This window comes from Rousettus aegyptiacus, unplaced genomic scaffold (assembly GCF_014176215.1).
Source record: "Rousettus aegyptiacus isolate mRouAeg1 unplaced genomic scaffold, mRouAeg1.p scaffold_m13_p_1, whole genome shotgun sequence".
NCBI lineage: Eukaryota > Metazoa > Chordata > Mammalia > Chiroptera > Pteropodidae > Rousettus > Rousettus aegyptiacus.
The window spans coordinates 47,843,295-47,856,932 of NW_023416284.1; the positions used below are offsets into that span (position 1 = coordinate 47,843,295).

At 33.5% G+C, this 13,638-nt stretch overlaps 1 protein-coding gene across 14 annotated transcripts in view; it reads left to right on the forward strand.

Moving 5' to 3' along the window:
- The window catches only part of SRSF11 (serine and arginine rich splicing factor 11), a 39,502-nt gene that overhangs the window by 16,311 nt on the left and 9,553 nt on the right, over nt 1-13,638 (forward strand). For 7 of the 14 annotated variants that reach the window (XM_016148936.2, XM_036235199.1, XM_016148940.2 and 4 more), the window contains exons 3-8: nt 1,967-2,100; nt 5,807-5,916; nt 7,989-8,081; nt 8,862-8,911; nt 10,290-10,417; nt 12,061-12,142. In XM_016148936.2, coding sequence (XP_016004422.1) covers nt 1,967-2,100; nt 5,807-5,916; nt 7,989-8,081; nt 8,862-8,911; nt 10,290-10,417; nt 12,061-12,142 — 597 coding nt within the window. Of the gene's footprint in view, nt 1-1,966; nt 2,101-2,177; nt 4,165-4,637; nt 5,510-5,806; nt 5,917-7,988; nt 8,082-8,861; nt 8,912-10,289; nt 10,418-12,060; nt 12,143-13,638 lie in introns of those variants that run through there. The other 7 variants (XM_036235214.1, XM_036235216.1, XM_036235219.1 and 4 more) reach the window with 3 other exon arrangements.

Genomic DNA, 13,638 nt, shown 5'->3' on the forward strand with positions numbered 1-13,638 from the left:
ATCTTTACCTCATCACTACTTGCAGTTTTGATTATAGCCCAAGTAATAATTGTAGCATTCCTATGGCATGAGTAGGTAGAAAAAATAGTAATCATCTTAGATTGCCAAATAAATGAAAATACGTTATGAGCACGTAGGCAGTACTTTCTAATTTTTTAAAAAGAATTGTTCTTTATGTTTTTATTTTCTTAACTAATATTTGATAGTCATTTTTTTTCTTTTGGTCAGATGACAATAGTTACAAAGAAATGGTCACTTTTTAAGAAATTTGAGTGCCTACTAAAGTCTATATGTTAGGTGTTGAGACTATAAAATTATAGCATTTAGAGAGTTTTTTCATTTAGTGGTGAAAATACGGATGCCAAAAATACAAAGTGCTATATGGCTTTGGTACTAAAACTGCTGAAAAGGCATTCATTCCTCTGCTCTCGGTACAACATTGTTAAATTTGAGACCAGTAATACTTTACATTAAAAATTAGCATCTACATTGAAAAATACTATATCCTTTCAAAAACATTTAGCACTAAGCCTCTATAACAAGATGACTGAAGTTCCATTTGGATATCTTGTCAACTTTGCTTTGAACCTAGACTAAGCTCTGTGCTTAGTATGGGCAGTGCCTTTAGGTAAAGTTGTAAGTTCTGATGGGTTTGAATTCTCAGGTTATTTAGCTTCATGTTCGTCTTCATAAATAATTTTTTTTCATGTTAGTGCACAAATTGGTAGAACTTTTTTTTTTTCAGCAAATAACTTCTCTGAAATACCTAATGTAACCAAATCTGATGTAAGTACATTTTTATGTACACATGAAAATCTCATTTATTAGAAAAGTTAATAAGCCGCATTCTATATATTACAATTACAGGATTTTACTTTTCATTATTGAGTCTCAAGATGTAATTCACTTATTATAATAAAGCAATGGTTTTTTTACCCTAGGTGCATAAAAAATTGTCAGAATTGAAATAAAGGAGGAAGCAGTTAGTACTTCATCATATATCTTTATGGATAAATAGAATGAAATTTTGTTTTTTGTTTTTTTACAGATGATTCTAATGTAGTACTGTGGATGATAAGATTACTACTGCCTTAGGACATTAGTTTTTAAATAACATTTGTGGTGGGGTTAGAGAGCAACCCCTGCCTTTATTAAACTCATTCCTTTTACTGAAAGTTTTATGGCAGAAATTTAAACCATCCTGTATTAAAAAAAGAAAAGAAACCCTGCTAACTAAAGTATCTTACTTGCTGCCATAGCTTGTACGTTAGTATTTGTTTTTGTTTCACCTAAGAAAGCAATTTGCTGAAGGAAGTAGCTCTTTTGCTTATTGAAATTTTGCATAATAGTAATACTCGGGGATGGAGTACAGTTCCCTGTGTACTTAATTTTTTTTTTTCCCCCACTGAAAGTGCTCTAAGGGAAAGAACCCTGATTATTTATAATGCCTAAGAGTTATGCTATAGGTTAAAAAGGACAAGGCATTTAGTAGGCAGGTCAAGAAAACTCTTTGTCAAATAGATGTACTTTCTCACAATATTCTTTTGTTTCTGAATTGAAAAATTCTTCATGTTTTCTACTCTGAAAAATTAGCCATAATGGAAAGTTTTCTAAGCCAAAACTAATTACTTATTACCTGCATTTAAAAATAGCTGGTATTGGTATTATGAAAAAAAAAAATGTTGACACTTTAGTGGTCTGCTAAAACTCTTGAGACTAGTTTCAAATTGTTTTTAACTTGATAAAATTAAACAATGATTGATTGTTTATGTGCAATTTGCTACATGAGTTCAATGAGTAGTACTTTATTTGAAATGTCTGTCTTTTGAACAGGTTAATGTACAGAAATATATTTTTATCTGCCTGTTTTGCTTTTGAAATGCAAATGTGTGATTTATAAGTCATTTATGTTTTAGCTAATGTTGTTTTTCTGTTATTTTATTATTACTGTTATTTTATTTTTTAGTGATTCACCTTTGCCAGTCTCATCCCGTGTCTGCTTTGTTAAGTTCCATGATCCGGACTCAGCAGTTGTGGCACAGCATCTGACAAACACTGTATTCGTTGACAGAGCTTTGATAGTCGTACCATATGCAGAAGGTTTGTGCTTTGTTTATCTGTGTGGGCATCCTATGATGACCATCTACCTCAGTATAGTTTTAGAGTGAGTGTTAGTAGCATGTTAAAAATCTAAGCTATTAACATTTTGAAACCCTTGTTATACTGCAGCCCATATTTTTACTTGTCGATTTTTTTAATTCTAAAAATTAGAAATCAGATCTGTTCTTATAAGATAAACATTTTTAAGTTCATTAAAACTATGTTCCTGATTTATAATTCCTTAAGATACATATACTTAGGTAATTTAATGTTCAGTTTTCTGGAAAAGCCCAAAAAGTGAATGGTTCACTCCATGCACATTTACATAGAAACCTTCAAATAAATGCATGATGTTATTTCTATTTTGAATAAATGATTAGGTTATTTTTATAGTGCTTCCTCTCACTGATAACTTTTAAAATATATCCCACAGTGAATTCCAGTATACCAAGGGTTGCAACGATTTTGATTTGTATGAAAGTTCAAGATTTCCTATAGCTTAGGTGCCAGATGGGCACTGGGTGTTTTGTTTTTATGCCAGATTTTCTTGTTCGTTCTTGCTATATTTTCTAGAATATCTCTAAATAATAAATTCTTCTCTCTGTTATTTGTGTGTGTGATTTTTGTAGTGGAGAAGGCAAATGCAAAACTCTTCCAGATGACTGAAAAACAGTGGGTCCTCTGCAGCTACAGGGGATTCTAGACATTAACTAAAGGCCAGCAAGCACTCAAGTCCCCCAAGTGTTTTCCTGGTGTAACCATTTGTTAACTACATTTTCTCTCTTTTTACATTTTAGGCTGTTTTAAGTAATTTGACAGAAAAATAATGAGCAGGGTTTTTGGATCTAAAAAAGCCACTGTGACAAGACGGCACTATTTCCAATTTGTAAAATTTTCTAAGGCGTATTTTATAATTAGTTTGTTCCCAATGTACTGTTAGTGTATTTGCTTTTTGGTAACTATAAATTTTGATCAAAGAAATTGCTGAAATATAAAATTACTGGATTTTAAGTTAATAATTCAACATATATGCTGACCAGAATTTAAATGCTTTCCCTTTTTCCTTAATGAACTGGTCAGTGGTAGCAGAATCTTGATATTGTTAACTTTAGATGCTATTTCAGATCTTTGAATATCAATGTAAACATTTACACCATACCTTGTAAAAGTTGTGAAATGTCTAGTCCTTAAAACTTAGAAAAATTGCCTCTGTGGTTTTCTAAAGAAATTAAATTGCATTCATAGATGGGTTAAAGGCATGCTGTATTATAGTACATCTGTCTCCGTGATATTAAAGTGTGTGAGCCCAATTTTAAGATTTTAAAATATATATGCTGATAAACGATTGATTTAGTGTGTTTTGATTAAGCAATTTCTTTTATATCAGTGTACCTATTGTAGGATGAAACTTAACACCAAGAGAAGAGTTACAGAATTCAAATTTAGGATAAGTAAAATATAGATGATAGTTTTCGGAACAAGGGTCAAATAATGTGAGTAATGTGCAAAACATTAGTCTTTAAAGAATTCTTACTGGTTAAGTATTAAGTCCTGAACATAATACAGTATATCATATAACTGGCTTTTATAAATATTTTTAGACCATGATAATTTTTCTGGATTTGGTTTGAAAGTGAAATATTTAGGAGTGTATATAGAATTACAGAAAAACTTAGCTCCAGAATCTGTTTTGTGGTATATTTAACTACTGGTATGGTATGCTGTATTAATGTTGTTTTCGCTAAATAACTGATATACTCAATCCCTTTGTCACCATTCACCATAGTTTAGCTCTTACGTGTTGGTGTTGGCTCTTGGTCAGTGTTTTAGAACAATAGACACAAAGTCTACGGTAAGGAATAGTCTTTATTGGTAAAATTGAGATAGCCAGATTTAGAAGAAACTCTTAATAGTAATGGATTTGGGGGTTATTTAGGTTCCTTGGTTAATGTTTGTTTCTTTTGTCTGTTTCTTTTTCTTTCATTTCTACACATTCATGCAGTATTTCATGGTTCTATCAAAGCAGCAGTAAAAAAAATACTCTTGACGCATGAAAATTAACTGGTGAGGGGCCTCATTGCTATTTTTAAATTGTAGTTTTATTTTTAAATAGTCTTTTTTAAATCAGAGGATCAGATGCATGACTTTTTTTTAATGGATGCAGATCTTCTATCAGGTGTCTCACAATTAATTCAAGAGGATTTTAGTGTGCCAGAATGTTGCAAATGCACTAATTTGAGTAAGATGTTGGTATTTAATATTATCCTCTTGAGACATAATTTTGCATGCAAGATTTCCCATAATCTTTGTAGGTTTGTTAATATTGATGCATTAATGCCCTATATCTAAATGATCTTCTCCCTCCCCCTCCCTCCATAACTCTTGGTATCTAAATTGATGACAGCTCTGACACAAGCAAGATAACAGTGCTGTGTAGTATACATTTGTTTATATTATCGGCACTTCTCAGTATAGGTGGAAGGAACCATTACCTTTATTTAACAGTGGTTTTTCTTTTTTGTTGTTGTGTTTTACAGTTCTTTTCCCTGGTTCAGCCTGAACTATATACCAGGCCCTGCTGAAAATACCACCCAACAGTTTTCTTCTGCAGCTTATCCAGTTTCTCTTAAGTGCCCTGTACATATTGTATGTTTTATGATGAGATGCAGTTTCTTAATATGTATTACAGAAATACTACTGGTATTTGCAAATATGTAGTTTAATTGTATTATTGAACTCTCATTTTGGGGGCTTGGGCACATTAACAGATTAATCCACCTGTATAGGGCTTTTGCTGTTGGATAGAATTTAAATTGTCTGCATAAATATTTGTCTTAGGACCCTTAGATTTTATCTGAATACACAGATTAGGCTTTAAAAACAGACATATATGTCGTTTTTGGCTTTAGGAGTTTGGCTAAGTTAGCTTTTGAACTGACACTATATAGCAGCATTTTTTGGTATGGTTAGCATGGCACATGTTGGAACAGAAAACATTTTACTGTACAGGTAAGGAATGTGCCATGTTGTTTTACCTATTCTCTCCCTCTCACTCCCACACACACATCCTGTGTGTATTCAGAAACCTTCAGAAACATTCGTTTTCAAGAGTCAGCAAAAGCCCTACGCTTGATTCCAACAGAATATTTCCTTTACATACTTTCTTCTCTTAATTTTTACAAAATTTGTATGGTAGGTGTAAAAGAAAATCATAGTAACTGTACCATATTATTAACCCCTAAATCAAACTTTTTTTGTCTTGTGTATCTTGATTTTTCTGTGTGCTTTATAGTGAAGCAGCCGACACGAGTCGTTGTTCATAAAACAGCTTTTGAAAGTTGAGAGCACACCCCTGGAGAACCGACTGTGCTTGCTTACGTTTGGTTCATGACTTAAAAATCGAGTACAGGTGATGAAATCTTGGCAGTGTTAACAAAAAAGTAGTGTGTATTGTGCTATTTTTTTTTACTCTAGAAACTTAACCATTTGTAGAGAAAAAGGAAACAAATTTTCACACATTGAAGTTTCATTCTGACATAAAGTTAATGATAAATAATCATAGAAATCAAGCTTTATATTTTAGCGAACATAAGTACTTTCAACAAACTCAGGTGGTGTATCAGGGAGACATTTTCTGGGTGTTTTTGTGTGTTTTCTGTCTTGCAAAAGGGTGTGTTCTAACTAACGCGAGGATGTTTCTCTGCAGGAGTTATTCCTGATGAGACTAAGGCTTTGTCTCTGTTGGCACCAGCTAATGCAGTGGCAGGTCTTCTGCCTGGTGGTGGACTCCTGCCTACTCCTAACCCACTTACCCAGGTACTAGTCCTATTGAATTCTTGAAGCATGGAAAGGAATTCAGAATTGTAGATAAAGCTAAATGTATTTGAGCTTTTTAAGTGCTGTTGTGATTCTAATTTACTGAATGATAGCACATGCATACATTATTGTAAAAGGCTGTATCACAGTCATAAATACTAAAGAGAATCTCTTGGAAGTTTACATTGTAAGAACATTCTGAAGACCGTAAATACCTGGTATATTGGTTTTGCCACTGACTCTTGAGATAACCCAGTAACTGGAGGGGAAAGCTCATGGAGCATAAGACTTCTGTTGAATATGCTGTTAAAAATGGTATGTTCATTTGGACCAGGAAAGAAAATAAAATTGAATTTCAGATTTCTTTCTTCTTTGCCAATGCCTTTCAATATTTTGCTCTTCCTTGGGGTTTGACTTAAGTAGGCGGCTTGAAATAAAGATGAAATCTTCATGGAGATGTTTAATATGGGGAAGATGAAATACTCAAGTTGGAGAAAATTTTATTGGGTAATGTTTATGATCCCAAAATACTGAAAAGCATACCATTTTAGAATTAAAAGATTCGTCATATAACATGTAACCACTCAAAAAAATTGTAACTACTTAGTGGTTTAGCAGATAAAGTGAATTATGAGCCTCAACTAGAACTATGTAACAACATTCTATTAAATTATTTTGTCTGTCTAAATAGTTCAATTAATGTCGAGTGAATTGTGGTATCTTAGAAAGAGACTGAGATCGGGAATTCCAAGATTTTTAAGTATGAATTTCACTTAACCCCTACTTTTACTTATAAACCAAGGATGTGGTTAATTTGTAGATAACTTCGATATATCAACTTGTATAAAAACTAAGGTGCCATTTTTATATAGCTACTCAGTAAACAGCTAATGAAAGTGTGGTACCTTATATTTATTAAAAATAAATTTTTAGTATTGTGCTTATAGAGAAGATCAAACTGCCTCCAAAGCTACAGGATTTTGCATGTTTTGTGTCTTGATTAATAAGAATTATTTTAGGCAGAAACAAAACCACACAGTAATTTGAACAGGGAAAGTTTAATATAAGGAATTACTAACTAGTGACAGGAGATTACTAGGGGGGGTTCCAGGAAATACAGGAATTGCAGACATAGAAAGCAACCATCACTTCTAGGAGTGAGGAAGAACACAAGAAAGAAACCCATTTAAATGAGGTTAAGTTCCAGACCTTCTTCAAAAAAGGTGGATAGTAGAGGAGTTTTCTGAGGTGCCACAGAACTTGCCTGCCCAAGAGGATGCCTCTAGAACTTACTAAGAAGTAAAGGCCACTGGGTATCCCGCATTGGCACTGTAGTACCACTCAGAAAGGGGACCTAGGAACCAAGAAGAGAAACCCTTTTTGTAGTCAGTATCATTTCAGCTCCCCCTACAAGTAAAGCTTAACATTATGCCAGATGTCAAAGAAATGCTTGTGAGAGAGCTCTTCCCATATCGCAGAGCAGGATAAAGAACTGGTTTTGGATCTGAGAAGCAATAATTTTTAATTGGCACAAGAATATGTTGACAATTTTTGTATTTTTTTATAAATTCTCATTTTAAGGGTAAATTGCTGTAATGACAAGTGGAAAATGAGGCTATTGTATATAGCAGAGGTGGGCAAGCTATAGCCCTTGGGCCAAACCACCTATTCTATTTTTATTGGAACACAACTGTGCCCATTTGTTTATGCCTATTTTTAAGCTACAGTGGCATAGTTGAATAGTTGCAACAGAGCCCACATAGCCTACAGACTTAAACGCGTTGTTTGGCTCTTTAAAGCAGGAGTCCCTAACCCCTGGGCCGCGGACCAGTACCAGTCCATGGCCTGTTAGGAAGGGCTGCACAGCAGGAGATGAGGGGCAGGCAAGCTGGTGAAGCTTTATCTGTATTTGTAGCCGCTCCCCAGCGCTAGCATCACCACCTCAGCTCCACTTCAGATCATTAGGCTTTAAAGATTCTCAGGAGCACCAGTCCCTGGTGTCAGAAAGGTTGGAGACTGCTGGTTTGGAGGGGAAAACAGTGATATTTTAAATAAAATTTTGGAATTCACAGATTGGCGCTGTTCCATTGGCTGCTTTGGGAGCTCCTACTCTTGATCCTGCCCTTGCTGCACTTGGGCTTCCTGGAGCAAACTTGAACTCTCAGGTATAATTTAATACCCTTCAGCTTTGAGCTCGTTTTTATAGTTAAAGAATTTATTTTATTTATTGACTAACTTTACACTTCAAGAGCAGGAGATAACTGATTGCTACGGTGCAGTTTTTTTTCTCATAAATTTGCTAAAGACATTTTAAATGTCATTGCATTATTAGCCTCTTGCTCATTAAAGAATTTTTCACATAGTTGAACGTAGAGCGTAGTTTCACAGGAAGTTAACACATAAGTATGGTATGGAATCAGTAAACAGTCATGAAAGGATGGTGCAGTGTGGGTTCATGATTTCTTTTCCTGTCATATACTAACTTGGAAATTTGTTTCATTGTAATTTGGCTAAACTTTTTTCTGAAGTCTTGTGTTGAAATCTTTTGATTTATTGTACTGGCTAAGCACGTTCAAGTTTCGTTTTACATGTTTTTTTAAAGCATTACTGTTCCTTTAAAGTCTTAGAATAAGCAGGATGTTATTGTTCTGTAAAATCTACACTGTTCAACTTTATAATTTTCATAATTAATTTGCTAATACTCCTGGATATGCAAAATGATAACCACTAATATCACCTGTTTTTCTTTCTGAATTTTCTGTAATGTATCTACTAGAAAACTTAATATATCTTTTGATATTATATTCCTTTTGGTCATCATTGTGCCTAGAATATGTTCCTTTTTGTGGATTTGTCAGATTGTCCTAGGATATTTCAGTGTCCTGAAAATTAAAATAGCAATCATCGTTTTATGTATCCTCACTGTTATATTTTTTGTTTTGCAGTCTCTTGCTGCAGATCAGTTGCTGAAGCTTATGAGTACTGTGGATCCCAAGTAAGGATTTGTTCTGTGTCTCCATTGGTGATATAGACATATAGTTAGTATATGAATGTCTATGGAACAGTTATTTTGTAGATAGCTAAAAAGAAATCTAGTTCAAGGCATAAAATTTGATTTTCTTGAAATATGGAGAAAAATCAGTGGTAAGCCCATCTATAAAAGGTTTTGGTGTAATTTGAGTCTTTGCAAAGTAATTATGAAAAACATACCAGGAGACAGGAAAAGATCTAAACATTATCTTTAGTTGATTCATTTAAAATACATATGTTGAATACCTATTATAAGCTTGTATCTTTTAAGCATTTATACTCTACAGGAAGGGAGACATTTAAATATAGTAAAGCATGTGCATCCAACTAGAGGAAGTACAGAGGTGTCATGGAAACTTATTACAAGGAGAACTTAGTATGAAAATCAGAGAAGCTAAACCCTAGGTGATGACTAGGAGGGGAACAGAAATGAAAGACTATCCTAGAGCAAAGGAGGAGCATTTTATCACATCATAGGACAACTTTGAGGTGCTTTGAAAAGTGTTCCTCATGTTGAAACTTACATTTCCTTGGTGTATATATAATAAAGTCATGAGGTGTTGTAATTGGTAATTCCTTGGTATTTGAAATTTGAACTGAATTCTTTTCATTGGTGAAAGTCACTGTAAGTGGAAGATCATAAGAAGAGGGAGGACAGAATCATTTGACTATAGTAATTAGTGGACATTTTTTAAAAAATTATCAGATAAAATTTAACCATATACATATCACCCAGCTTATAAAATAAAATATCATCAGTACAGTTAATTCTCTGTGCCCATTTTAGTCTACATTTCTCACTCTCCCCACAAATAACTACTATCCTTAATTTGGTGTCTTAATTTTTTTCATATCTATTACACCCTAAAGGTGGCGTATCTTTTAGTCTTTCTTGTCAGGAATTTCCTGAGTAACTTCTGTGTGCCAGTGGCCTCTGCCTCATTTTCTTCCCATCTGTAAACTTAAAGCTCTCAACAAAATTATGAGGTAGAAGGTAGAAGGTTTTTAAATTGTGAAGGAAAACTCTCTTAATCAAAAATCTTTAGCATTATCATATTCCCATGTACTAGCATTTCTCAAAATATGTTTATGGAAAGTTAATGGATGTTCAGCAAAATTTAATAGGTATTTTTCTCATTTCGTGTAGTTGAGTCTAAAATGCAGATGGCATTGTAAATATTAAAAAGATATTGTACTACAAATGGCTTTACCAAAATAATGGAATCCTCCCCCTCTTTTAAAGGAGTATCTTACTGAAATGATGTTATATGAAATATTTATATATTGAAATGCTGTTATACACTTTTAAATATTTCAGAATTCAATTCTTCGTTCTGTTTCAGGTTGAATCATGTAGCTGCCGGTCTTGTTTCACCAAGTCTGAAATCAGATACCTCTAGTAAAGAAATAGAGGAAGCCATGAAGAGAGTACGAGAAGCACAGTCCCTAATTTCTGCTGCCATAGAACCAGGTAAATAGGTTTATTCACTTGTGTTGAATCTTGAACTATATGTTGGCAAAAATGATTCCATAAGTTTGGAAATTTGTTGGTTAATACTCTAATAATGTTTTAATTTTCCAAATTCTGATAAAAGATCTTGTAGTGGAGCGATTTTCATTGTGGAGATCTCTGAGGTGGATGGGGAGTTGTCACCAGACATTTGGAAATATCTGGAGACACCTAGTTGTAATGCTGGTACTAATGCATCCAGCGGGTACAGGGCCACAGATGTTGCTAAACACCCTTCATCGTGTAGGACAGGCACCAGTCCCCCCTTTTCCAAACATAGAATGATCATTCCAAATTGTTAGTAGTGCCTAGGATTATCTAAAATTTGAAGTGATATTTTTGTTGTTTTTAATTAATGGGTTTTGGGTTTTTAATTATTTATGGTTGCCTATGTCTGAATAGCCTAATTGATTTTAGTCTTTTATTTGACCAAGAGTACTTTAAGAAGATGCTTCTGTTTATTTATGCCATTTGTAATTAGCCCAAGGTCACATGGTACGCAGTAGGGGCTTTTAGATACACAACTGAATCTGTGTGACTCCAAACCTAGAACACCATGTAGTAACTGTTCTCTGTTTTCATTGAAAACTCATAACTGGAATGACTAAAAGCGGCTTATGAATTTTTTTTTCCCTCCAACTCCAAGATTTTTCTGTTAGTGTATTACTAATAATGACATTATCAGTAAATTGAATCTTATTAATGAAATGATCTAAATGTGAAAGAGGAACTCGCTCTCACTTGGATGATCATTCATAGATACAATATCTTTAATTTTCTTGTTTAGTCCTAAGTTAAGGAAATTTCTTATGTGTAATTTAAAAATTAGGAAATTGGGACAAATTGTTCTAGATCTATCTCCTACACTTACACAATTGAAAACTGGTGAAGAGGAGGAAAGACAAACATCCAAGGGGGCTAGCTTACTAAAATCCAGTTATATCTCAGAGTATAGGGAGAACAGTGAATGAATCATGACTTTCTGGATTTCAAGGCCAAATATTGAGCCCACCTACCAACTATTTTAACATAAATATAGATGAATTTATTTAACAAAGGAGCATTGAGCTACCTGATGAATAAAACATTTTGCTAGATCAAGAATTTAAAATGTTTATTATAAACTTACTAAATATTTTACAGTTAAGTGTTGATTGTGGAGATGCTGTTACTATATAAACATGTGGAAATTAGAGTTTTAATCTGGGTGAATTGTGGCTATATTTGGGAAAGTATAAGCTAGGAATGGAAAAAGGGACTCCTCATTTAGAAACCTCCAAAGAATAATGGATGAGAACGATTAACCCTTTTCATAGATTGTTTTATGGACGACACTTCACAGCCTCCCAAATCTAAATATGAAATAGTCAAAGGAACCTTTGGCCAGCTGAAAGTCAAAAGTCTAACTTGGCTCTACCAAAAGCCTGGATTATTTATATCACCACTTCAGTAAGCCTCAACATTTTGATTGTAAAATGATCACTTGTAACATTTAAGGATTATATGTAAAAGCTGAAAGCTAAAATATATTCTTAGATTAACTCTTGAGTGGGAAAAATCTGTTTCTTTGATGATTTTTAAATCCAGTGTCCTTTTAAATCCAGATAAGAAAGAAGAAAAACGAAGGCACTCGAGGTCAAGGTCACGTTCTAGGAGGAGGAGGACTCCCTCATCTTCTAGGCACAGGTTAGCTTGATCATTTTGGATATTCAGTTGTACCTACAGTGAAAAATTTCTGTATGTCACATCCTTCTTAATTTGCTGCCTGTTCACCTACTAGCTCCTGTTAGCAGAGTGTGTAAATGGAGGAAAAAGGTGTGGACTAAATATACTCATACTTTAAAACCAGAAAAAAATCTAGGAATAAGAAGCTGCTGGGACTCGAGCACCTAATTGAATTAATACTATGGAAAGAATACTGCGCTTGAAACTTTTGACGTGAATTCTAGTTCTGGCTTTTCACAGTTCCTGGAAGGTCATACAGATTACCCATCTAATGCGTGAATATTTATTTGCAGATCACAACCTGCTTTTCTTTTGAGATTGTTCTTTATATTACTGGGTGAATTAATTGATAGTATCATCCTTTTATCCTGCCTAGAATAAGACTAAGTTTATTCTCTTTTTCCACAAGATACCCCTGTATAGATTTTTAAGATTCTCTCTAGACCACTGGCTTTCAAACTTGCTAGTATTAGGACCTCTTTATACTTAGAGAAAATGGGAGAACACCAGAGTGTTTATGTTGGTTATAGCTCTTAATATAGACCATATTAAGATTTAAAATAGTCATTTGAAATAAAGATCAGTAAAGCCATTTTTGTTAACACAGCTTCAAAAAACTTTAAAGAAATTAGAAGAGTGACTCTGTTTTACTTTTTTCCAAATCTCTACTATTCATAATAGAAGACGTACAAGATTCTACATTCAACTTAACTGTTATGTACTTTGGTTACTATATATAGAAAATCTGGCTTCACATGAACATAGTTAGAAAAGGGAAAAGTTATTTTATAATATTTCAAGATAATTGGAAATAGTAGTCTTTGCTCTAACATCAAAACTTGGCGAGTGATAGAGTGTCTTACAAGATGGTTGAAATAGGGAGTCCTAAACCATAAATGAACCTTCCGTATACTATTACATATTTAAAATTGCTCTGTTGTTCTTCTTTACACTTTGAACAGATCTTTTTGTCAGGCACGCTTTTATAAAATTATGCACTGGTGGTTTGCAAAGTAATCAGTTCATTGTGTTTTACAACTTTTCAAATGTTGGCACATTTTGTTATAAAATATCAAAAAAGTGATATTTGGTGCTACTACCACAGATGGCATCAGAAAACTGTTTTAAGTATTAAGAAGCTGTCAAATCATAGTGGTAGGTTCAGGTTTAAGCTTTCTAAAATTTTCTCTTTAAAGCTTAGATTTTATCATTGGTGGCAAAATTGAATTATTTTCCTTAAAATGGATAGTCTTCATTCATTTTTCAAGAAAATAGCTGCCAAATACCCAAGTTTGGACAACCATAGTTTGCCAGTTGTCCTTTCAAAAAGTAAAGGTGATGATTCACAGAAAAAGCAATCAGTTAAGTTCAAAATTCAATGACTATCTTACTTGATACAGCCACTGAAGTTTATTAATAAGTATCAGAAATATTTTATCCATACTACTATTTTATTG